Source organism: Chiloscyllium plagiosum, chromosome 23, assembly GCF_004010195.1.
Source record: "Chiloscyllium plagiosum isolate BGI_BamShark_2017 chromosome 23, ASM401019v2, whole genome shotgun sequence".
Taxonomy (NCBI): Eukaryota; Metazoa; Chordata; class Chondrichthyes; order Orectolobiformes; family Hemiscylliidae; genus Chiloscyllium; species Chiloscyllium plagiosum.
Window position 1 is genome coordinate 10,470,429 of NC_057732.1, and position 23,833 is coordinate 10,494,261.

General features: G+C 41.3%; 1 protein-coding gene across 1 annotated transcript in view; it reads right to left on the bottom strand.

The window, feature by feature from the left end:
* LOC122561603 (phosphatidylinositol 4-phosphate 3-kinase C2 domain-containing subunit beta-like) overlaps window positions 1-23,833 on the bottom strand; it is a 217,954-nt gene that overhangs the window by 188,379 nt on the left and 5,742 nt on the right. The window contains exon 3 of the mRNA XM_043713462.1: window positions 932-2,165. Within this exon, the coding sequence (XP_043569397.1) occupies window positions 932-2,098 (1,167 nt within the window). The 5' untranslated portion in view covers window positions 2,099-2,165. The remainder of the gene's footprint in view (window positions 1-931; window positions 2,166-23,833) is intronic.

The window sequence follows — 23,833 nt, forward strand, 5'->3', positions numbered from 1 at the left end:
GGGTGCTCCAGTTTCCTCCCACAATCCAAAGATGTATGGGTTAAGTGAATTCGCAATGCTAAATTGCCCATAGTGTTCAGGGATGTGTAGGTTAGTTGCATTAGTCAGGGGTAAATGTAGAGTAATAGGTAGGGCAATGGGTCTGGGTGGGTTACTCTTCGGAGGGTTGGTGTGGACTTGTTGGGCTGAAGGGCCTGTTTCCACACTGTAGGGATTCTAGATTCACAATCCCACAATTAGATATTGCAAGTTATGGGCACAGTGCTGAATATAAGGTTTTTGAAATTAAAAGCAGGAAGTGCTGGAGAATCCCTGCTGGTCTGGCATGTATGTATGTGGGAGAGGGAATGAGTATATGTGTGTGTGTGCGAGAGAGAGAGAGAGAAAGGGAGACATAGCAAGTGAGAGAAGAGAAATCAGCTCGTTATCACTGTCCAGCTGTTTAGTAAAATAAGTGAACACAAATAAATGGTCAAAAAAATTCCCTTCTCTCTCACTCTCTGCATTTCTACTTTATGCCTAATCTTCTCTCTCTCTCTCTCTCTCTCTCTCTCTCTTCCCTCCTTACCTCTTCATTTCTTCCTCTATCTCTTTCTCTATCCTGTTTCTTTTTCTATTTCTTCCTCTCCTTCTGTTCTCCCTCTCCATTCCTCTCTCTCTCTCTGACACTCTACAGTTCTCTCCGTATCCTTCTCTCTCTATTTCTTTCTCCATCTATGTCAACATGTCATTGATGCACGTTGTTGATGTCCAAACCAAATACTTGTCATATCATTGGAAAAATGAAAATTTCAACTACACAATTAAGTTATTTACACTGTACTGAAATTCAAAGCAAACAGTATATCTTTGTCAATGTAGAAAGATAATGGCAATGCAGAAAACTAACACTAAATTTAAAAAGTGCCCCATTCCAAAAAACATTACTTACATTGTTTTTATAAGTTTGAAACAGGACTTCATGGTCAGAGGTGGGAATATCTGAGGCTGGTAGCTTTGTCCAGACGTCTGATTGAGGACACAAATTTATCAGTGAGGTAGATGGCAAAACATGTGTTTGTGCATTCCGAGTGTCTGCTCCACAGATGCTGAGTGGTTTTGGGAAAGGTGCATCACATGAATATTGATTAGGAAGGTTTGTATTGGATGACCCCATTTCCTCAAAACCTATCGGTATGAGCGGTGAATGCAGAGAGTTGGAATCCACTGCAGCCAATCCTGTTTTCCACAACTGGTGTTCGGATTTTCTACTTGCATCCATTTTAGAAGTGGGATAAGAGGGACTAAGTGAATTGGAGCTTACAGGAATGACATCCTGAAATCCCAGAGCGGACATTTCTTGATAACCAGTTCTAACGTATTCTGGCTCACTATTCAAGCTCATCATATTTGGTTTTAGAGATGGTGGGATTTGGCCATCCTGCGTTAGACTGGGTGGTGTTGGTTGATTATACAAAGACCATCCAACATTTGTCAAGTTTTCCCTCTGTTCCAAGGGAGCTGAAGGTGTGATTGACGTTTTACAAAATGAATCAAATGGATCGTGGTGAAGTACGTGTTCAGGATTTACAGGATATGGAACTAGAATGGGATACGGTGTCTGTACTGCACCTGATCCTTGCAGAGTCTTTGGTGAAATCCCATTGGGATGTTCCACATCAGGATCTTTCTGGAAACCGAATAAATCTCTGCCATATGTTGTGTAGTTTGAAGCAAGGTGCCAATCCCAAGAGCTCTCCTCAGGGGGGTTTGCATAGCTAACATTTTGTAAGCCAACTGATGCCCAGGTTTCTTTATTCTGCAGGCCGGGATGCCAAATATTGTTGCCCGCTGTATTACAGTGCGGTTGACAGTCAGGAAAGGTTTCCTGTTGCATTGAACATGCTATCTGGTAATTGGGCATTGGATTCAATAGATTAGACGTAGTTATTATCCCTTGAGATTGCACAGAATTGGGCATCAGTTGTAGGTTAGTAGCAGCACTTCCAGTTCCTGGTTGTGTGTCGTTTACTTGCCAGCCATATGGAACCTGCACTGAGGAATTGGAAGCAAGATGTTGTTGTTGATCTGGAGGATACCCATCAGCTGGTAATTCCATTTTCCAACACTCCACCTTCACTGTTCCTTCCTCAGAAATGTGAACATCACAACCCGATCAGAATAACCTTCAAGATAAAAAAAAAATCAACTGAATAATATTTGCAATGGTAAAAATAACCAGCCATGCTGTAGATTAATCAAAATAAAATACTTTAATCTATGCTTCATATGTTATGTAATCCTACACAGCAAAGGAAATCAGCTTGATGCTTACTGAATTGGGATTTAATGGGTCTCTCTGAACTTAAAATTAGCATTATCATTTATAATCAGACATAAAAAGAACACCTGTTCCATATGCTGTACCATGCTTTATTTTGATTTTCAGAAACGTATTTACAGATGATAATTGATTCAGAATTAAATTTGGGTTTTGATAGGCTTTTCATGCAAGGTCATGCCATGTGAATCACTGTTCATATTCAAGGCTGTGTTACCTACCAGAACTGGGGAAGGTTCCCTAATTTTTATTCATCAGTGGTCTATCTATCAAACTGGAAAAAGAAACAGTTTTCAAAGAGACACTGAGGCAAAAACCAAAATTGATGGAGCAACTCAGCAGGTCTGGCAGCAACTCTGCAGAGAAAGCAGAGTCAATGCTTCAAGTCCAGGGACTCTCCTTAACTGATGGTAGCTCAGAAAAGGTTGGTGATGATGGGGGGTGGTGGGGTTGTGGGAGGGTGTCAGGGAAAGGAGTCACTGGAAAGGAGGAGACAGAGCCTCTGAAATCAGCTTTGTGTTTTTAAATATTCTTTCTCAGCATTTGACTGTTGATGTCAAGACCAGCATTTAGAGTGATAGAGTCACACAGCACAGAAACAGACCCTTAGGTCCAATCAGTCCATTCTGACCATAATCCCAAGCTATACTAGCCCCACCTGTTTGAGCTTGGCCCATATCCTTATAAAGATTTCTTATTCATGTACTTATCCAAATGTCTTTTAAACATTGCAACTGTACCCGCATCCACCACTTCCTCTGGAAGTTCACTTTGTGTAGAAATAAATTGCCCATCATGCCTTTTGAAAATCTTTCTCCTCTCACCTTAATATGTCCCCTAGTCTTGAAAAATTCCCCTCCCAGGGAAAAGACACTTGTCATTCACCTTATCTATGGCCGTCATGATTTTATAAAGCTTTATAAGGTCTTTATTTATTCACCGGATGGTCAGACAGCAATTTTTGCCCATCCCTAATTGCCCAGAGGGCAGTTAAGAGTCAACCACATTGCTGTGGGTCTGCAGTCATGTGTAGGCCAGACCAGGTAAGGATGGCAGAGTTCCTTCCCTGAAGGACCTTAGGGAACTAAATGGGTTTGTATAACAAGTAATGATGGTTTCAAGGTCACCACTAAATATTGTTTTGAATTCCAGTCTTTTAAAAATTACCGAAATGTATTGATTAATTGAATTTAAACTCCGTTACTTGCCCTGGTGGGGTTAGAAACCATGCCCCCAGACCCATTCACTTGGGCCTCTGGATTTGAGAACTGTGCACTGCGATTCAACATCACCTCACCAAGGTATATTATCCCTAAAATGTCATCTGGAGAGTCGAGCCAAGAGTTGACCTCAGTAAAAGGTTAATGCATGTAGGGAGTTGATGGGCAGGTGGCAGCTGCGTAGGCAGTTCCTGGACAAGTGGCATTTAGTTGACTACTGAGAATTTCATGCCAAGTCAGGGAAACAAAGCATAAATAATTGTTGGAGAATCTGGAGGTGCACTCATTCAGGCAATTTGCACTCAGCTCAGGAAAGAACAGGAATAGTCAAGGTCCTGTTCCTGGTATCTGCCAGATGAAGGAGTGAAAATCAAGGTCATTGTTTCTCAGGACTGAGAGGCATACGTGCCTATCAGCGACAAATTGCTGGAAAAGCTCAGCAGGTCTGGCAGCATTTGTGAAGAGAAATCAGAGTTAATGTTTCGGGTCGAGTGACCCTTCCTCAGAACTGGGCAAAGTTTGAGGAAGGGTCACTCAACCTGAAACGTTAACTCTGATTTCTCTTCACAGATGCTGCCAGACCTGCTGAGCTTTTCCAGTGATCTCTGAACTTGTTTTTGATTGACAGCATCTGCAGTTCTTTCGGTTTTTGTTTAGGACACCTGTCAAGCAGGTTTGAAGCTACATTCCTTGCTGTGACTGTGGAGCTTAGTCCGATCCCCTGTATTAATCACATTAATAAAGTAGACTGGTGGTGAATGAATACCTATCTCTGGGAAATAATAAGTGGAAAACAAGGTTATTTACAACACTTGTATGATACAGTGAAAGCTCAAAGTTTGAAATTGCACTGTGTGATAATGACTATTACATCCTCATTCTGACACCTCCATTTTCTCTTGGGTTCAGTATTGCACTTGTATTGGTTCAAGAATTTGAAAAAAATTTATTTTCCCTCTGAAATATTGTTTATTAAATTACTTTTGTATTCGCGACTCATCATCCTCTCTGCTCCTCATTCAATGACATTCACCAATTTTCATCAAACATTCATTCTTATTGTATCTCATGTGCACGATAATTGTCAGGACAAAATGAACAAGCGGGAACTATTTTCAGAGGCTCATGACAAAGGCCTTTAAGATCAAGAATGGGTTTGATGGGATAGACGTACAGATGTTCCCTGTCGTTGCATGTCTACAACTAGGGGTCCTAAACATATGAAAGTTATTGATAAGTCCAAGAGGGAATTTAGGAGAAAAGTGCTTATTTACAGAATGGTTAGAAGATGGAGACAAGAACATGGAAACACGAGCAGGGTTAGGCTATTTGGCACATTGAGTTTACTCTGCTGTTCAACTTGATCATAACTGCTCTTTTACCTCAACAACACTTTCCCCATGCTATCTCCCTTGACAACTTTAATATCTCATAATCTATTGATTTCTGTCTGGAATACTTTCAAAGAGTAAGCCTCCACAACTCTCTGGAATAGAGAATTCCATAGATTCAATACCCTCCGAGTGAAAAAATCAGTCCTTATTTCAGTTCTAAATGGCCTGCCTCTTATCTTAAGACTGTGCACCTTAGTTTCAAGCCCCACCTTGAGGAAACATCTATTCTGCAACTACCCAGTTAAGCCCTAAACGTTTTCTGAGTTTCAGCTCTCGATTGTCTAAAGTCTGGACGATACGGGCCCAGTCTCCTCGATGTCTCCTCACAAGACAATCCCGCATGTCCAGGGATCAGTCTGGTGAAGCTTTTGTTGAATTCCTGTCATGACAAGCATATCATTCCTTTGGTATGGAGACCAGAACTATGAACACACACTGAGGTGCAGTCTCACCAAGGCTGTACGCAATTGCAGCAAGAATTCTTTACTGCTGTATGCAAATCTGCTTGCAATAAAGGCGGATGTGCCAATTATTTATCTTATTTCTTGGTACAGCTGCATGTCAGTTTTTAGTGACTTATGAAAAAGGGCAGCCAGATCCTTCTCAACATCAACAATTCCTAATCTCACCGTTTAATAGCTGCGGTGAAGAACAAAGATGCTCTAGGGGAGACAATAAATACATAATGAGAAAGGATTAGATTGATATGTTGATAGTGAGGAACAGGTATGTGTGGAACTCTGTTGAACAATATGGACTGTTTCTGTTCCATAGATTCTGTGTTCCTTGATCATGTTTCTTTTGCTGGTCTTCAGCAGTATACATGTTGCGCTGTGACTGTCTAAAAGCAGCAATAGGGAGAAATATGTCTTGCTCAGTTAATGACAGAGAAGGGTCTGTGCCAGAGGCAACTTCAACACGTGGGAATGAGCTGTGCTTCAGGGACAGTACATATGGCAGCTTCGAGATTTACTGCGCTCAGGTGCAGGCATGCTGCATGTGTGTGTTACTGACAGTGGGAGTCCTAAACCAAATGACAGAACCCCTGTGAGGTTGACCGCCCCAGCTTTTCAGCAGAATCAGTCTTGCTCTGCAACTCTGCAGCTTTATAGAGGTTGGCCACCCCCTCTGGGTAAAGTCTGATGCGGGATCATGACACATGACCAGAAAACTCTCAAGCCTGGCTGGCTCTGGGGAGAATGCCACTTCTCTGAATGAGCTAGAAGCCTTACAGAGAAGATGCAGAGCAACAGGCAAATGAAATACATCAATGTGAGTGTGAACCAAGTGACAGATCAAGACTTTGATTTAACGTTTTAGCCAGAAGGATACAGCTGCGTGCTTCATCATGGTTGAGAACCCAGCCAGAACCATTGTGTGCATACATAAACTAAATCAGGTCTTTATCTTTGGGCTATGAGCATGTCTTAAGCCTAGCCTTTTCCAGCAATGCGAATGTTTACAGCATGATTATAATCAAGACTGGTCACTGTCATAATGTTATGCAGCCATTATGGCACAGAAGGAGACCATTTATCTCATCAAATCTGTGATGGCTCTCTGTGAAGCATTCTCTGATTCTGCCCCCATGGTCTGACAGTTTATTTTCTTTGAACACCTATTCAATTTCATTTTGAAATCATTGGCATCTTGGCTTCCAACAGTTCATTGGCAATAGGTTCCAGGTCATTTCCACTTCCTGTATAAAAGTTTTTTCTCATGCACCCTCCCTCCAACCTTTGTCCAAAACATTGACACGAGATGCCCTCGTCCTTGAATGATCAAGTAATAGGAACAGCTCTACTTTGTCTACCTTATCTAAACTGATCACCACCACAGAATCACAGAATTGGTACAAGCAGGAACAACTTCTCCCTAACTACTCCCTCCAGCTTACTCATGGGTTTGGAAATCTCTATCAAATTTCCTCTCAGTCCTTTTCTTTCCAAGGAGAACTGTACCAACTTGTTCAATCTATCCTCATACCTTATATCCTCATGCTTGGAACCATTCTTGTAAATCCATTCTGTACTCCCTTCAGTGTGTAACCATCTTTCCTACAATGTGGCGCCTACAACTATACACAATACTCCAGCTGAGGTTCAGCAAATACCTATTTACACACCTCTATCAAATTGGAGATGGTGAGGACTGCAGATGTTGGAGAAGTTGGAATCGATGAAGTGTGGTGCCAGAAAAAAGCACAGCAGGTCAGACAGTATCTGAGGAACAAGAGAGTCAACGTTTCAGGCATAACCAGGGCAAGAGGGCAGAACTGTTTCGGGGGGGTGGTTGGGGGGGTTGTGGAGGTGTGGGTACGTGTGGAGGTGGAGGTGGAGGTGGAGGGGAGGTTTGGAAACTGATGAATTCAACATTGAGGCCGTGTAGTTGTTGGTTCCGGAGGTGGAAGATGAGGTGTTCCTCATCCAGTTTGTGGGTGGCCCTGTTTCAACAGTGGAGGAGGCCCAGAATAGACATGTCATCAGGAAAGTGAGAGGGGGAGATGAAATAGATGAAATAGTGAGAGGGGGAGTTGAAACAGGAGGGTCGGGTTGATTGGTGCACACAGACCAGAGATGTTCCCTGTACTGTTCTGATACCACCCACACCCTTCATCTCCTCCATGACCTCCAATTCCTCGGCCTCTAATACCTCATTTTCACCAGGGATGGAGGCGGAGGGGAGGGGACTCCTCTATACCTGCCTCCCCCATGAGGAAGGCCTAAAAGCCCTCCGTTTCTTCTTCTCCCACCAACGCAACCAGTCCCCCTCCACCGACATTCTCATTTGATTGGGGGAACTGGTCGTCACCCTCAATAAAGTCTCCTTTGAATCCTCCCGCTTCCTACAAACTAGGAGGGTGGCTTTGGGTAGCCGCATGGCTCCCAGCTAAGTCTGCCTCTTCATAGGATATGTGGAACAATCCTTCTTCCACAATTACATGAGCACCATCCCCCCACCATTTCCTCTGCTACATCGATGACTGCATCAGCAATGCCTTGTTCTCCCACAAGGAGCTTGAACAGTTCATCCACCACACCAACACTGTCCACCCTGACCTTTAACTGGACCATCTCGGATACCACTCTCCCCTTCCTGGACCTCTCTGTCTCTGGTGACTGACGCACCATTGACATCTACTTCAAATCCACCCTGCCCATCCCTATCAGCATTCTATAAGGACTGTTCCCTTCATGACTCCCTTGTTTGGTCTACTTTCTCCACCAACCCCCTCTCCATACCCAGCACCTTCCCTTGCAACTGCAAGAGGTGTAAAACCTGCACCCACACCTCTCCCCTCACCTCTGACCAAGGACCCAAAGGATCATTCCAAATCTGGCAATGATTTACTTGCATATCCTTGAACCTCATTTACTGGTCTCGTTGTGGTCTCCTCAACATCGGACAGACCGAGTGCAAACTCATGGAACATTTCAAGGAACATCTCTGGTCCATATGCACCAACCCCAACCCCATCTTCCAGTGGCCATCAAATTCAACTTGCCCAATGACATGTCCATTCTCGGCCTCCTCCACCACCTAAATAAGGCCACCCACAAACTGGAGGAGGAACACTTCACCTTTTGCCTCAGGAGCCTACAACCACATGGCCTCAACACTGAATTCACCAGTTTCCAAATCTCCTATTCCCCCACCCCCACCCCATCCCAGATCCAACCCGCTGATTTGGCTCTGTCCTCTTGACCTGACCTACCTGTCCATCTTCCTTCCCACCTATCCACTTGAAGGGTTATGCCCGAAATGTTGACTCTCCTGTTCCTCAGTTCCTGCCTGACCTGCTGTGCTTTTTCCAGCGCCAGACTTTATCACCTCGGTCAAATCTCCACTCAGACTCCTTTGATCCAAGGACAGAGGACACAGCCTATTCAGTCCAACCTTGGAGCTACAGTCCCTCCTTCCTCGAGTGAGCTGGGTATTGCAACATGTCAAGGCAGCTTTGCCATTCAAGCGAGGGAGAGTAAACAGCAATGTCGTGGTAGTTGAGGACAGTATAGTCAGTGAGAATTGGCATAATTTTCTGTAACTGAGAATGAGAGAACACTGATTTTGTGTTGCCTGCCTGGAGCCAGGGCCTGGGATAATTGCTCTGGGCTAGAGAGAAACTTGCAGTGGGAAGGGGAAGATCCAGTGGTTGTAGTTCATGCAGGCACCAACAACAGAATTAAGGTTAGAAAAGCAGCTATTGATTATATTGAAAAGCAACACCTTAAACCTGATAATTTCTGGGCTATTATCTGAGCCACAGGCAAATTGGCACAGGATAAATTTACTTATGGAGTTAAATGGGTAGCTTGGAGATTGGTGCTGGAGAAATAGGTTTTGATTTATTGGGCACTGGCTCTAGTACTGGGAAAGTGTGAGCTGGGAGGATGTTCCTAATTCATGTTGGGACTCGTGTTCTAGCAAGATGTATAACTAGGATGAAAGAAAGAGCATTAAACTAAATAGTGATGCAAGGGAGCAAGTTTGTGAAAATGTGCTACAGAGTTAAAGGCTCTGTACCTGATGTGTGTAGCATTGTTAACGATATGGATGAATTCACAATTCAAACAGAAATGCGTTAGTAAGATCTGATCTCCATTACAAATACATGACTGCAAGATGATAAAGACTAGGTCCTGAAAGATTAATGGTTATGACAATTCGGAAGGACATGAGGCTAGCAGAAGACAGAAGGTTGGCTTTATTAATGAAGATGGCATTATGAAAATAGATAGAGATCGCCTTAGTTCTAAGGATCAAGATATAGGATCGGTTTGAATAGAGATAAGAAATAGCATTCCCCGCAGGGGAATGGACCTCCTGCGGCCATTCCCCTCAAGAACAAGTATACCGTTTTGGATATCTTCTATGTTCTAAGGTTGGGAGTCACTTATAACTGTAGTTTATAGGCCCCCTAACAATAATCACTCTGTGGGATAGAATGTACAAGAATAAATAACTTGGTCTTTGTGAAAGGTATGTCAATAATCATGGGTAATTTAAATCTACATATAGATTGGGTGAATCCAATTTCCAAAGGTAATTTGGAAGGTCAGTTCATGGAGTATTTTGGGGACAATTTATTTGCGCTGTACTCTAGTGTCAACCAGAATTCAGGCTTTTCTCGATCTGATAGCACACAAGAAGACAATATTTATTCATTAACTCATAGTGAAGAAATCCTTAGGTTGCAGTGATCATAACATAATTGATTCTTGTATTCAGTTTGAGGTTGATAAGACTGGGTCTGAGACAAATGTTTTGAACAAGACAATTTTGAGCAGATGAAGACAGGCTAGTTTAATTGAACTTAGAAATTAAGTTAAAGGATAACTAAGAAGATATTTAGGAGATATTTAATTGCATTTAGCAAAGATGCATTTTAGTAAGGAAGCAAGACTCTAGAGAAGGATGGGCCATCTGTGATTAACTAAAAAAGTTAAAGATAGTACCACTTTCAAAGAAAAAAACATAGCTAATCTGTAAAGATTAGCGATAGATCATATAATTACAATATAAAATCAGCAAGGAATGATTAATCAGTTGGGTGAAATAAGAAAACAAGAGAAACCTAGCTACAAATATATTTAAAAAGTAGGAGTTTCGACAGGTATTTTCAAACAAGTCATGTGAACATTGGCCCTTTACAGAGTGAATCTGAAGAATTACTGCACAATAAGGAAATGGCAATGAACTGAATATATATTTTGCATTTGTCTTTGCTTTCGGAGGATACAAACAACATGCCACTAATAAATGTGTAGCAAAAGCTGAAAGGGAACAACAATCTTAAAACAACTACAATCACCAGTGAAAGGTTATTGAAAAAATGACTAGATTTAAAGCTGACCTCAGTTGCTGGTGAACTTCATCCTAGGATCTAAAAATAGTGGCTGCTGACACAGTCGATGCTTTAGTTCTCATTTTCCAAATTTACTAGATTCTTGAAAAGATCTGTAGGTAAGGCATCTTTTATTAAGGAGGATACAGCAAAGTGCTGTAAAATTCTTAATGCAATAAGCCAATATAGTTTTGTGAAGGGGAAATCATGTTTGACTGAATTATTAACATTCCTTGAGGAAATAATAAGCATTCTGAGCAGAGGGAAACATGTGGAATAAGGTACATGGAGTTTCATAAAGATTTTGATGAGGTGTCAATCAAAGGTTATTAAACAAATTAAGAACTCTTGGTGTAGAGAGTAATATTATCATGGATAGAGGGATTGATTAGCTAACGGGAAACAGGGAGCAGGCATAAATGGATCTTTTTCAACTTGGCAAAATGTATTGAATAGATTGCTCCAAGGATCAAGGCTGGAGCCTCATCTATTTATAATTTATATTGATGACTTAGATGATGGGACTGCAAGTTGGATTGCTAAATTTACAAAGATATATGGGAAAGTAAGTTGTGAAGAAGACATAAGAATAGAATAGAAAGTTAGTCTCAAGTGTACTTTTACACGAAAAATACAGTGAAAAGTTTTATAAGCTTCCTTACCACAGTGCCTAGCTCAATGACAGAAGTCATATTAAAAACAGAAGTAAATTTAAGACAAAGTTAATCACAGTTTACTTAATGACTCTAGAGCTCGGGGCAAGCTGATTTAGGAATGATGGAATATCCTGAAGATGCAACCCGGCCAAGACCACCGGGCCAGCCCACTGGGTACTAGGCCAGAAGCCTTGGCCGAAGAAGACTGCCATGCTGGGCCGAGACCACCATTTCTGGATGAGACTGACTGCTAGGTCACTGGAATATCTGGACACTGAAGACGAAGATGACAAGACCTCCATACCAGGAGACTGCCATGCAAGAAGACTCCACATTGGGCCAAGACCGCCCTTCTCCTCCTTTAGGCATTCGGGCCTAGCTATGGACCTGGAGCCTTAGCCTAATCCTCGAGATCAGGCCAGTAGAGTCAGATCGGGACCTGATCTTCACTCACTGGGAGACCCTGATCTAGGCTGAGGCTTTGTCTAGCTCATCCTGGTGTTGTTGCAGGAGTGCTTCTCCTTCACCCATCCATTTCCAGACTTAAAAGAAAAGAAAACAAAACAAGAACAAGAAGAGCAAAAGGAGAAGAAGATAAAGAAAGTTGATGGAAGTAGACGAGTCTTAGGCTCAGCCTCCCTACTCTGCTGCCTTCTTGAAAAAGAAGAGACATGGGTAAGACATATCATTGAGCAAAACTTTGAATGATGGAATATAATATGGGAAAATGTGTACTTGTCCACAATGACAAGAAGAATAGAAAAATACCATATTAAATGAGAACACTTGCAGAAAAATCTGTGTCCTGATACTTGAGTCAAGGCAAATGGGACACTCTCATTTATTGCAAAGGGGAATGGAATCTGAAAGTAGTGATGGTTTGCTATAATTATATAGTATAGTAGTGAGAACCAATCTAGATTACCTTGTATGGTTTTGAGCTGCTTATTTAAGAAAGGACATAATTGCTTTTGAAGCAGTTCTGAGAAGGTTTACGTGACTGATTACCTAAATGAGGTGATTAATTAACCTACAAGGGTATAGGTTGGGACTGTATCCATTGGATTTCAGAAGAATGAAAGGTCATGTTATTGAATCACATAGGATCCTGTGAGAGACAAGAACTAGGTGATGCAGTTTAAAAATAAGGGGTCTCCTATTTAAAATAGAAATGAGAGTATTTTGCTTCTTTTTCTCAGAAGGTCATGATTCTGGTAATCTCTCCTTCCCAAAAAGTGATGGAGGCAGGTTCAATCAATATAGTTAAGGTACAAGTAGATAGATTCTTGACTAACGAGGGAGTTAAAGAGTATCAGGGATAGGCAGAAAAGTGAATTTGAAGCCACCATCAGATTCGTCATGATCTTATCAAATGGCAGGGCAGTGTTGAGGGGCTGAATGAGCTACCTACATTCCCAAATTGGATGTTTATTCTGGTAAATGTCCTGTGCAACCTTTCAATGACCTTCTGATCTTCCCTGAAGTGTAATGGCTAAAACTGGTTGCAATTCTCGAGTTGTTGTCTAAAGAGAACCTGACGAAGGTTTAACTAAACACAACAAAATACACAACTGTGGATGCTGGAAATCAGAAACAAAAATGGAAATTGCTGGAAAAACCCAGCAGGTCCCTGGACCTGAAATATGAACTTAGCTTTATTACTATCGCTGCTGCCAGATCTACTGAGATTTTCCAACTATTTCTGTTTTTGTTCATAAAGATTTAACAAATCAGCTTTAATCCCTGATTTAGGACTCAATGTCTGTCCTTGTGAAGCCTTAGATTCCATTTGCTTTTCCTATTCTCAGTACATCTTGCTGCCTCCAGAGATCTATGCTTATAAATTTTAAAATTACACCATTAAAGGCAATATTATCTCTCCCTATTTGCCACTTCCCTGCCAATTCTCTTTGATTTTGTGCATCCAAATTTGGTATCAACAGGAAGTTTTAGACTTTTGCAACATGTTTCAATGTGCAAGTTGTTTCCATCCATTTAAAAAAAACAATGCTCCCAGCATCTACCATCCTATCATTAAAACAACCATTCATCATGACTCATTCATTTTTGTTCAAAGCAATTTTTCTTCATACAAATTGACACTAACCCTCCTATTCCATGTGCATCAATTTTGTTAAACTGCATTTTATGATGTGGGGTTGCCAGTGTTGGACTGGGGTAGACAGTTCAAAAGTCACATAACCCCAGTTTATAGTCCAACAGGTTTATTTGAAATCACAAGGTTTCAGAGCACTGCCCCTTCACATGAAGTGAAGTCACTTCACCTGATGAAGAGGCAGTGTTTTAAAAGCTTGTGACTTCAAATAAATCTGTTGGACTATAAACTGTTGTCATGTGGCGAGCATTTTCTGAGTTACTTTATCTAACACTTTCTGAAAACTATAATAGACAACATCCATTACATTCTATTCATCAACCCTCTTTGGCTAATCATCACAAATGTTCAGTTTGATTAGTCAAACGTAGCCTTTGTTTGAGAAATCTGTGAAGGTTTTCCCTCATGAACCCAAATCTTTACTAGTGCCTTTTTTCCTTTCGAGTCATAGAGATGCACAGCACGTAAACAGACCCTTCAGTCCAACATGTCCATGCTGACCAGTTAGCCTAAATTAATCAAGTCCCATTTGCCAGCACTTGGCCCATATCCCACTAAACCCTTCCTATTCATATATCCATCCAGATGCCTTTTAAATGTTGTAATTGTACCAGTCTCCAGCACTTCCTCCGGTCGATCATTCAATACACGCACCACCCTCTGTGTGAAAACGTTGCCCCTTAGGTCCCTTTTAAATCTTCTCCCTCTCACCTTAAACCTATGCCCTCTAGTTCAGGACTCCTCACCCCCAACTATTTACCCTATCCATGCCTCTCATGATTTTATCAACCACTATAAGGTCACTGCTCAGCCTCTGACACTCCAGAGAAACAGCCCCAGCCTGTTCAGCCTCTCCATATAGCTCAAACCCTATGACCCTGGCAATATCCTTTTAAGTCTTTTTGGAATCCTTTCAAATTTCACAACATCCTTCTGATAGGAGAGAGACCAGGAATTGCACACAATATTCCAGATGGGGCATAACCAATGTCCTTATAGCTGCAACATGACCTCCCAACTCCTGTACTCAATACTCTGACCAATAAAGGAAAGCATACCAAATGTCTTCTTCATTATCCTATCTACCTGCAACTCCACTTTCAAGGAGCTATGAACCTGCACTCCAAGGTCTCTTTGTTCAGCAGCACTCCCTAGGACCTTACCATTAAGTATATAAATCCTGCTAAGGTTTGCTTTCCCAAAATGCAGCACCACACATTTATCTAAATTAAACTCCATCTGCCAGTTCTCAGCCCATTGACCCATCTGATCAAGATCCTGTTCTAATCTGAGGTAACCTTCTTCGTTGTCCACTATATCTCTAGTTTCGGTGTCATCTGCAAACTTACTAACTATATCTCCTATGTTCATATCCAAATCATTTATGTAATGACAAAAGTGTGCCACTGGTCACAGGCCTCCAGTCTGAAAAGCAACCCTCCACTATCACCCTCTGTCTTCTACCTTTGAGTCAGTTCTGTATCCAAACTGCTAGTTCTCCCTGTATTCCATGTGATCTAACCTTGCTTACTAGTCTACCATGAGGGACCTTGTCAAATGCCTTACTGAAGTCCTGTTTCTAAATCTTTACTTACCACCAATGATAAACTGATAATTGTAAGGAATGTCCTTATATCATTCCTTGAACAAATGTTGCCATAGATTCCACTCTCTAGTCCACTGTCATCTCTCACATATCTGGGGAAGACTGGAAGAATGTGACAAGCCTTTCTACCTTCTCCATCTCCATTTTCATTAGCAACTTAAGTTGCAAGCCAACCATTCCAGGTGACTTATCTACTCTAACCATAGGCAACCTCTCAGTACATTCTGCGCATGAGCTTTCAATCCAACCATTTCCTCCGCCATTTTTGCAACAACAAAGATTTTGTCAGCATTTTCTTCCTAATGAATAACTGATACAAAATACACACTCTAGCCTCCCTGTGCCTATAACCTTAGCATCTTTATCAGCAACACAATCCTTAGGGACATGGATAGGGTAAATAGGCAAAGTCTTTTCCCTGAGGTCAGGGAGTCCAGAACTAGAGGGCATAGGTTTAGGGTGAGAGGGAAATATATAAAAGAGACCTAAGGGGCAACTTTTTCACACAGAGGGTGGTACGAGTATGGAATGAGCTACCAGACGAAGTGGTGGAGGTTGGTACAATTGTAGCATTTAAAAGGCATCTGAATGGGTATATGAATAGGAAAGGTTTGGAGAGATATGGGCTGGGTGCTGGCAGGTGGGACTAGATTGGGTTGGGATACCTAGTTGGCATTGACGGGTTGGACTGAAGCGTCTGTTTCCGTGCTGTACATCTCTATGACTCTAATCTCACCTTTTATAATCTCCTGTTATTTATTATCTGTTGTTAGAAAATCTTATGTTGTCTGCTGTTTTATTCTCATATGATCTTTTTGCTAGTCTTCGTTCCTCACTTTTCCTGTCAACGTATTGTGCTTGGGCTACAATTATGTTTGTAGAATTAACCTGACATCAGTCTTACACCCTCTTTCTTTCCTTTCATTAAATGCTTTAATTCCCTCCTCATCGAAGGAGCATTGGTTTCTGTTCCCTGACCATTCACACATTTTGAGATGTATCTAAATTCACCTGATGTTTTTCCTTCCTACAGATAATCCATTGTTCAGTAAACATTTTTCTGTCACTCGTCGCCCTGGTTTACCCCAATAAGACCTCATTCCTTGAAGTCGGCCTGCCTCTAATGTAGAAACCCTACTTTGGATTTTTGAAGGTTTGTCTACCTTATTACTCTAAGCCTTATGGTACAATGATCACTCTGAGCCAAATGCTCCCCAGTAGATACTTGGTTCACTTGCCTCAACTTATTCCCTCACACCAGATTCAACAATGTTTGGTTGCCAACATGCTGGTTATAGAGATTTTCATGAGTGTATTTCCTACTTCTTTACAGTAACACTTTTGCAAGTGGATAAAGTGATGCATGGGTTCATCTCTTGCTGAGGGATAAACGTTTATTTGATTTTTGCAAAATTGAGGAAACACATTCCAAGCGTAACAAGGAACAAATAAAAATCTTTCCTTTTCAGTTATGATAATATTTTGAAGTCAAGAGGACAACTATACCGTGTGATAAATAATGTTTTTTTATAATGTTGGCACTTTCCCAATTCTTGTCTGTTGGGTTTTGAAGATAAAACGTGGGCAAGTTTCAGGAAAGGACCAAAAGTAGAAAAGGTTAGAAATACAAAGCACCAACACTTGTTAAGAAGAAAAGACAGGCTAATGGCTCAGGGGGAGAAATCTTTGTATCAAATAAAAACTGAAAGATAAGCAACCACTCACTGTAGTTGCAAAAAAAATGAGAAAAATATACGCAGACAGTCCAATTGTGGAACATTAGTAGGCAGATTTAATCTTAAAACTAAAATAAATAGGTCTATGCAGCACCATGAAATATTATCTTTGGGAAGTACCAATTAGTCTTTAGAAAAATACCCAAACCTGGTAGAAAAAACATTGGGGTTGTGAGGAGCAGTTTCATGAGGTGGAAAGTGCAGTGAAAAGGAAGCAAATGGAGATGTGTTTTTAAAATCTAATTAACTTCACTTTCTTGTTTAGATTGCAGCTAATTTCAGTTTTGCTCTGTGATTGACCTACTTGTTTTTTCCCTCCCCATCTGCGTCCAACTTAATTAGAAAATTTGCCTTATCTATCCAATTTTATTTCTGAATGAAAGGAGACACCCAAAAAATCAACAGCAGCTAACCTCAGCATTGCCAAGTACAAACTCGGGAACCCTGAGCAGTGATTAAACCTGAAACCATTGATTGGGATGCAGGCAGCTCTCCAATTTCATGCTGCCTGCTCAATTCAATTATTTTAATATCTAGGCAGCACAAACTGCAAATGTTCATCACTTGGGCATGACAGTAATGTTTCCAGAGTCTTAAGTAATAACCAACACTTAAGGCTCACCTGATAACGGAAGAGAGTATTGAAGTTGCAGCAGGATCTGAGAGTCATACAGGAAGTGAATGTGACTGGCGAAACATTAAAGAATGGCACAATTCAGACAGCAGGCTCCTGGGTTGTCCGATGCTGCACTTGTTGAAGGAGCTGGGAAGAAGGAAAGTTACCTTGTACCTGAAGGGGGCCAGAAGACCATAGCAGACATTTATGAAGCAAGGGAAAGCAACTATCTACAGAGATTATGACCAAGAGTCTAGTCCCAATGGCATGGGTGCCGTATCACGAGAAACTCAATGATCTCATATGAGTACCTGTAGTCCACATCCGTCAATGCATCTTCAAATGCTGTATATTTTAAGGTTAAGAAAGGATGTGAGTTGGAGAGTGTTCAGCTCCAAAATGATCATATTGGTGTCAAATAAAGTTGACATCATGAAATGCTCTGCACACTTTCAGCAGCCATTCACTAGAAATCTGCTGATGCTCTCTACAACATGTCACAAATCACCCCAAAAGTGTATGTAGACACATCACTGATGCCATTTAAGACCTTTAAGTACGTGCGTAATACCCAGAAAGCCAAGTTCTCATCAAAGCTACTTGAATCTATTCTTCGTGATTACAGATGTTCGAATACCCACGAGCTCTTGTAGTATTAGGGAATAAAAACTGACTATATTGAGCTCCATAGAAGGCAGAACTTTATACAACAAAAGTAGCAGTACTGGCAGTGCACATCGATTGGATTAACTCCACTCCCTGTTTCCCTTTAGATCCTTCTTTATCACATAAAGGTACAGAGTCATACAGAGCAGAGACAGACCCTTTGTTCAAACCAATCCAAACTGAACATAATCCCAAACTAAATGAGTCCCACTTGCCTACTCCTGGCATGTCTATTTGATTCCTTTTTTCAATAAATAATCTTAAAATATTTGTCTTAATTGTCATTTGCAATAAAATATTTTGTTTTTCGATAATTCCCTGCAACAAAATGAAGCATTCCTGTTCCAGATGTTTAGTTACTTATTTATTTCTTTGCTGACATGGCACACAAACATTTAAAACCAAGTTTACTTACTACACAAATTAGGACTGCGCTGAAATTAAGTAGGGTTCAAACACGCCCAATGCGAGAATGTTTCTTGCTGCAATTGCTTTTAGCTGTGCAACTTCTTATTCATCGAAAATTCTCTGCATATCAATTATTCAAGTGCTCCCCAGAAAGTGTCACATCTTTCATTTAATGACAGGAAATTCTTCTGAGGGACATATTTTTAATTTCCTTTGTTCTGACCGTTTTTCAAAAGATTCTGAAGGTATTTTTCCAGTTGATTTGTTCCAAGTCATTCTGCAGGCATCAAGAGATAATAGTAGACCACCAAGTAAAATGAATGGAATCAGGGCGGTTTAATCTGGAGCATTCTCAGGTCCACTTTAGCACTGAGCTGACGTACAAGAGGAGCAACATTTCTTGGGCACGCAAGTGAATAGCTGTGTGCACAAGTACAGTTTCACATTCGTCATGTCTGCTTAGTAGCTAAGTTAAACCTCAATCTGTTAGAGTGTTTATTCAGGCAAGCTCATAAAGACCACATGACAGCATGCAGTCTATCCAGTAAACTGGAATGCAATGTCAATGGTTTTCAGTTTCAGTATTACTGCACCTATTTTTGCTTTCAGCAGGCTATGGCTCCGCACCATTTCACTGCTGATATAAATCAATATTTTAGGATTACGCAACTCTGTTTGAATGTAATTTGGAAGGAAAATCATTTTATCAATCAAAATGTGGCCTAGCCAATTTTAGATTTTTAAAAACTGGTTCTTCCAAATGAATTGTTTAGATCATTATGTGTCGAAATGTCAGCATTCTTTTTTAAGCATTGGCTGGCTATCACTGAAGAATTGCGTACAGCTTTGGACACACAAGTGTTTCATGTGATTATGTTGATGCTGAATAAGCAAGAGGAGCTGAAGGTCATTTGCAGGAGTGTCACCTGCTGCCAAACACCAAAACGGTCAATTATTCTGTGTTTGAATATGCGAGTCTGTTTAGCATTCATGCTCATGGTGCTTGATTGCTTCAGCCTGAGTGTGGACTGATGGGAAAAGTGAAAAAACAATGTTGAATGACATGTATGTGAGGCAGGACATTATTGCATTGTAAACCCAATACTCATATAATCAAACACTCAACAATTGAACATGACGAAAAAATTGTCTTCTTGGAAATATAACAACCTCAATGTGAGAAACAAAACTCTTAAAATTCTTCTTGTAATTATTTTCCTGAAGCTATATTCCTTTGCCACCCACACATCAGTTTGAATAATATAAACTTAATAGTGAGGAAGAATTTAAATATGATCTGAGGATATAGGAAGAGGAGCCTGTCCTCTGGGCCTACTCCAACATTCAGTTGGATCATGGATACTTCCCTGTACCTCAGCTCTGAAGAAGACTCAAAATATTAACTCTGTTTCTCCATAGATGCTGCCAGACCTGCTGAATTTTCCCATTTTTGATTTTGTGTCATATTTTCCCCATCTGATGAGTTTTTATCTGTTCTTAATCGGTCTGCCAGAGATCCACAGGAAGAGAAGGGATTTGCAGTGTTATGGGGAAAAGACAGACAGTAGAACCAGGTGAGTTGGCCTTGCGGAGAACCCGCATGGTCATTATGGGCCAAATGGCCTCCTGTGCTTTAATCATTCCATGATATTTCTAATCTGTTGAACTTCAAAGTTCCAGTCATTTCAGCATCCATAGATGTTTAGGGAGGGGGTGTCTCTTGTCTACAGGCATTGGCAATTCCCATTAACCTGCCTAATCATTGGAAGTCTCCTCAACAGAAGAATTTAGAGTCATAGAGTCAGACAGCACAGACATAGACCCTTTGGTCCAACCAATCCAGGCTGGTCATAATCCCAAACTAAACTAGTCCCATCTGCCTGTGTTTGGCCCATATCCTCCATTTCTTATTCATGTACTTACCCAAATATCTTTTAAACATTGCAAATATACCCGCATCCACCAGTCCATCTGGAAGTTCATTCCACACATGAACTACACCCTGTGTAAAACAAAATTGCCTCAATGTCTTTTTAAAATCTTTCTCCTCTCATCTTAAAAAATGCCCCCAGTTTTGAAATCCCACAGCCCAAGGAAACAATATCTACCATTTACCCTTATCTATACCCTTCATGATTTTACAAACCTCTATAAAGTTATACCTTAACCTCCTATGCTCCAGTGAAAAAAGTTCCAGCCTATCCAGCCTCACCTTATAACACAAACCCCCCATTCCTGGCAACATCCTAGTAAATCTCTTCTGAGCCCATTCCAGTTTAATAATATCTTTCCTATAACTGGGAGACCAGAACTGGACACAATACTCTAGAACAGGCCTCACCGATGAACTGTACAACTTCAACTCCCTACTCCTACTCAAAGGTCTAAGCAATGAAGGCAAGCGTGCTAAACACCTTCTTCAGCAACTTGTCTATATGTGACGCAAACTTCAAGGAATTAAGTACCTGAAACCCCAAACCTCTCTGTTCTACAACACTACTCAAGCCTTACTTTTAATTGTATAAGTCCTGCCCTTGGTTGTTTCACCAAAATGCAATACCTCATATTGATCCAAATAACACTCCATCTGCCACACTTCATCTCATGGACTCAGTTGATCAAGATCTCTTTGTAAACTTAAATAACCTTCTTCACTATCCATTCTACCACCGATTGTAGTGTCAACTACATTTAGTAACTTACAAACTCACTGACTTCCTAACTATGCCTTCTATATTCTCATCCAAACCATTTATAAAAATAATTTACATAACTTCAAACCCATTGCATCCTGGACGATTTTCTGAGCTCTTAACCCTCAGGAGCATTTTCTAAGCAGAGTGCGGTGATATTGAGAGTCAGCTCCGATGCTACAATGAATAATGAGAGCTCTGAGCTTTCCAGCGGATAATCACACCAATGCAGTTCAAAGAAACATGGAAGTAGTTTTTGCAAGCCAGCACGTTTGCAGTAGCATCATTGAAAAATAGTTGCTCACTGGGTAACACTCATTGACAGTTCAGGAACAAAAATTGCAGTTTACTGACACTCCGGTGACAGCACTTTTGAGAAATCATGTTTTCTTTCTAACATTCTCTTGATATTCCTGCAGCAGTTCAGGCAATGATACCAAACAAATCTTTACATTAGGTATATACTTGAAAAGGAAAGTTTGCAGGGATAAAGTGGAGAGAGTAACTGGGATCTCTCTTATGGTAAGTTTGGAGATGGGAATGAGGTGGGATGGTGACATGTCTCAATCCCATTGTTCTCCTACCTCGATCAAAATTAAGTCAGAGGTGTAAGAATCCCACTGCCTCATTACCAATTGAAAGGTGTAAAGTATGCAATTAATGACTGGTTAAAGACCTCATCCCCTATCCCTGTTCATTAACCCAGTGGCATAGAGATATACAGCATGGAAACAAACTCTTCAGTCCAACTCACCCATGCTAACCAGATATCCTAAACTCATTGAGTTCAATTTGCCAGCACTCGGCCCATATCCCTCTAAACCCTTCCTATTCATCTACACTTCCAGATGCCTTTTAAATGCTGTAATTGTACCAGCCTCCACCACTTCCTCTGGCAGCTCATTCCATACACGTACCACCCTCTGCATGAAAAAGTTGCCCCTTAGGTTTCTTTTAAATTTTTCTCCTCTCACCTTAACCCTATGCCCTCTAGTTCTGGACTCCCCCACTCCGGGGAAAGATAGGGTTCTTGGGGGCAAGAACAAAATATTCTAACAATCTACAGGTGACAATAAATAAAGTAACTAAATGAAAATATTAACCCACTGGAGAGCAGGTCTGTCAACAGGGCAAGGTGGCTCAGTGGTTCGCACTGCTGTCTCACAGCACCAGGGATCCAGGTTTGATTCCACCCTGTGTGGAGTTTGCACATTCTCCCTGTGTCTGCTGGGGGTTTCCCCCAGATCCTTTGGTTTCCTCCCACAGTCCAAAGATGTGCAGGTTAGGGTGGATTGGCCATGCTAAATTGTCCGTAGAGTCCAGGACTTGTGCAAGCTGGATGGATTAGCCATGGGGAAATCGCAGGATAAAAAGGGGAAGGGAATTGGGGGTGGGTCTGGATGGAATGCTCTTTGGTGGGTCAGTGTGGGCTTAATGGGCGAAATGGCCTGCTTCAACGCCATAGGGACTCTATAATTATATGACAGATAAAACAATGTGGTCTACTTGGGCTAATCCAGTGCTAGGATGGTGATGAGGAAGGTCCCTTCTTCATAGATACATACTGTTTGATCAAGGGCCACAACATCAGTAAGCAGGGGAGCTTGCTGAGAGACTAACCACTTCCCTAGCTGCTGACACTCCCCTTCCAGCCCTCTCATTGTGCCCTCGACCTACAATACTCCTCCTGGAGGTTGCATTGTTCCTCAACACTGTGGCTCTGGCTGCTCTCACAGCCTCTCCAGTGGCACTGCAAAAATACTGCTCGCTTCTGATTGGCCAGCTGCCCTGAGTCAACTGCTTTTTCTCTCCTCAGCTTCCTGGATCATGTTTAAGGCCTGTTGGTGATCACTAAGTACCTGCTTGATGCTATACACTGGTCAGCGATCCCAGAAAAAGGGATAGGAATCCCTCAGACTCTGATACCCTATAGAACTGAGCTCCAGGGTTGTGAGACTGACCATTTTAGCAAGACGGAGAAAATGACTTCCTTTCTCGATGTGTGATTCTCAGATTTCTGAGATTGTCAGACCATCACGAATGTAGGAAATAGAAAATAGGAGTAGGATTAGGCTATTTGGCCTCTTCAAACCTGCTCCGTTATTCAATATGATCTTGGATGATCATCCAAAACAGTATCCTGTTTCTCCATACCTTTGTTCCCATTCAGCCCTATATGAAACTGTAGAATATTGGAACTATATCTAATTTTTTCTTGAAGATATTCAGTGTTTCAACTTCAACTGTGGTTTCGGTGGCAGAGAATTCCATAGACTCACCACTCTCTGGGTAAAGCGATTTCTCCTCATCACCGTCCTAAATTACATATCCTTAGATTGTGACCCCGGTTTTGGATTCCCTGGTCATCAGGAACATCTGATCTGCATTTGCTCTGATTCATCTTGTTCGAATTTGTTTGGTATGCTTGTCTTTATTGGTCAATGCATTCAGTATAGGAGTTGAGAAGTCATGTTGCAGCTCTACAGGACGTTGGTTAGGCCACTTTTGGAATACTACATTCAATTCTGGTCTCCCTGTTACAGGAAGGATCTTGTGA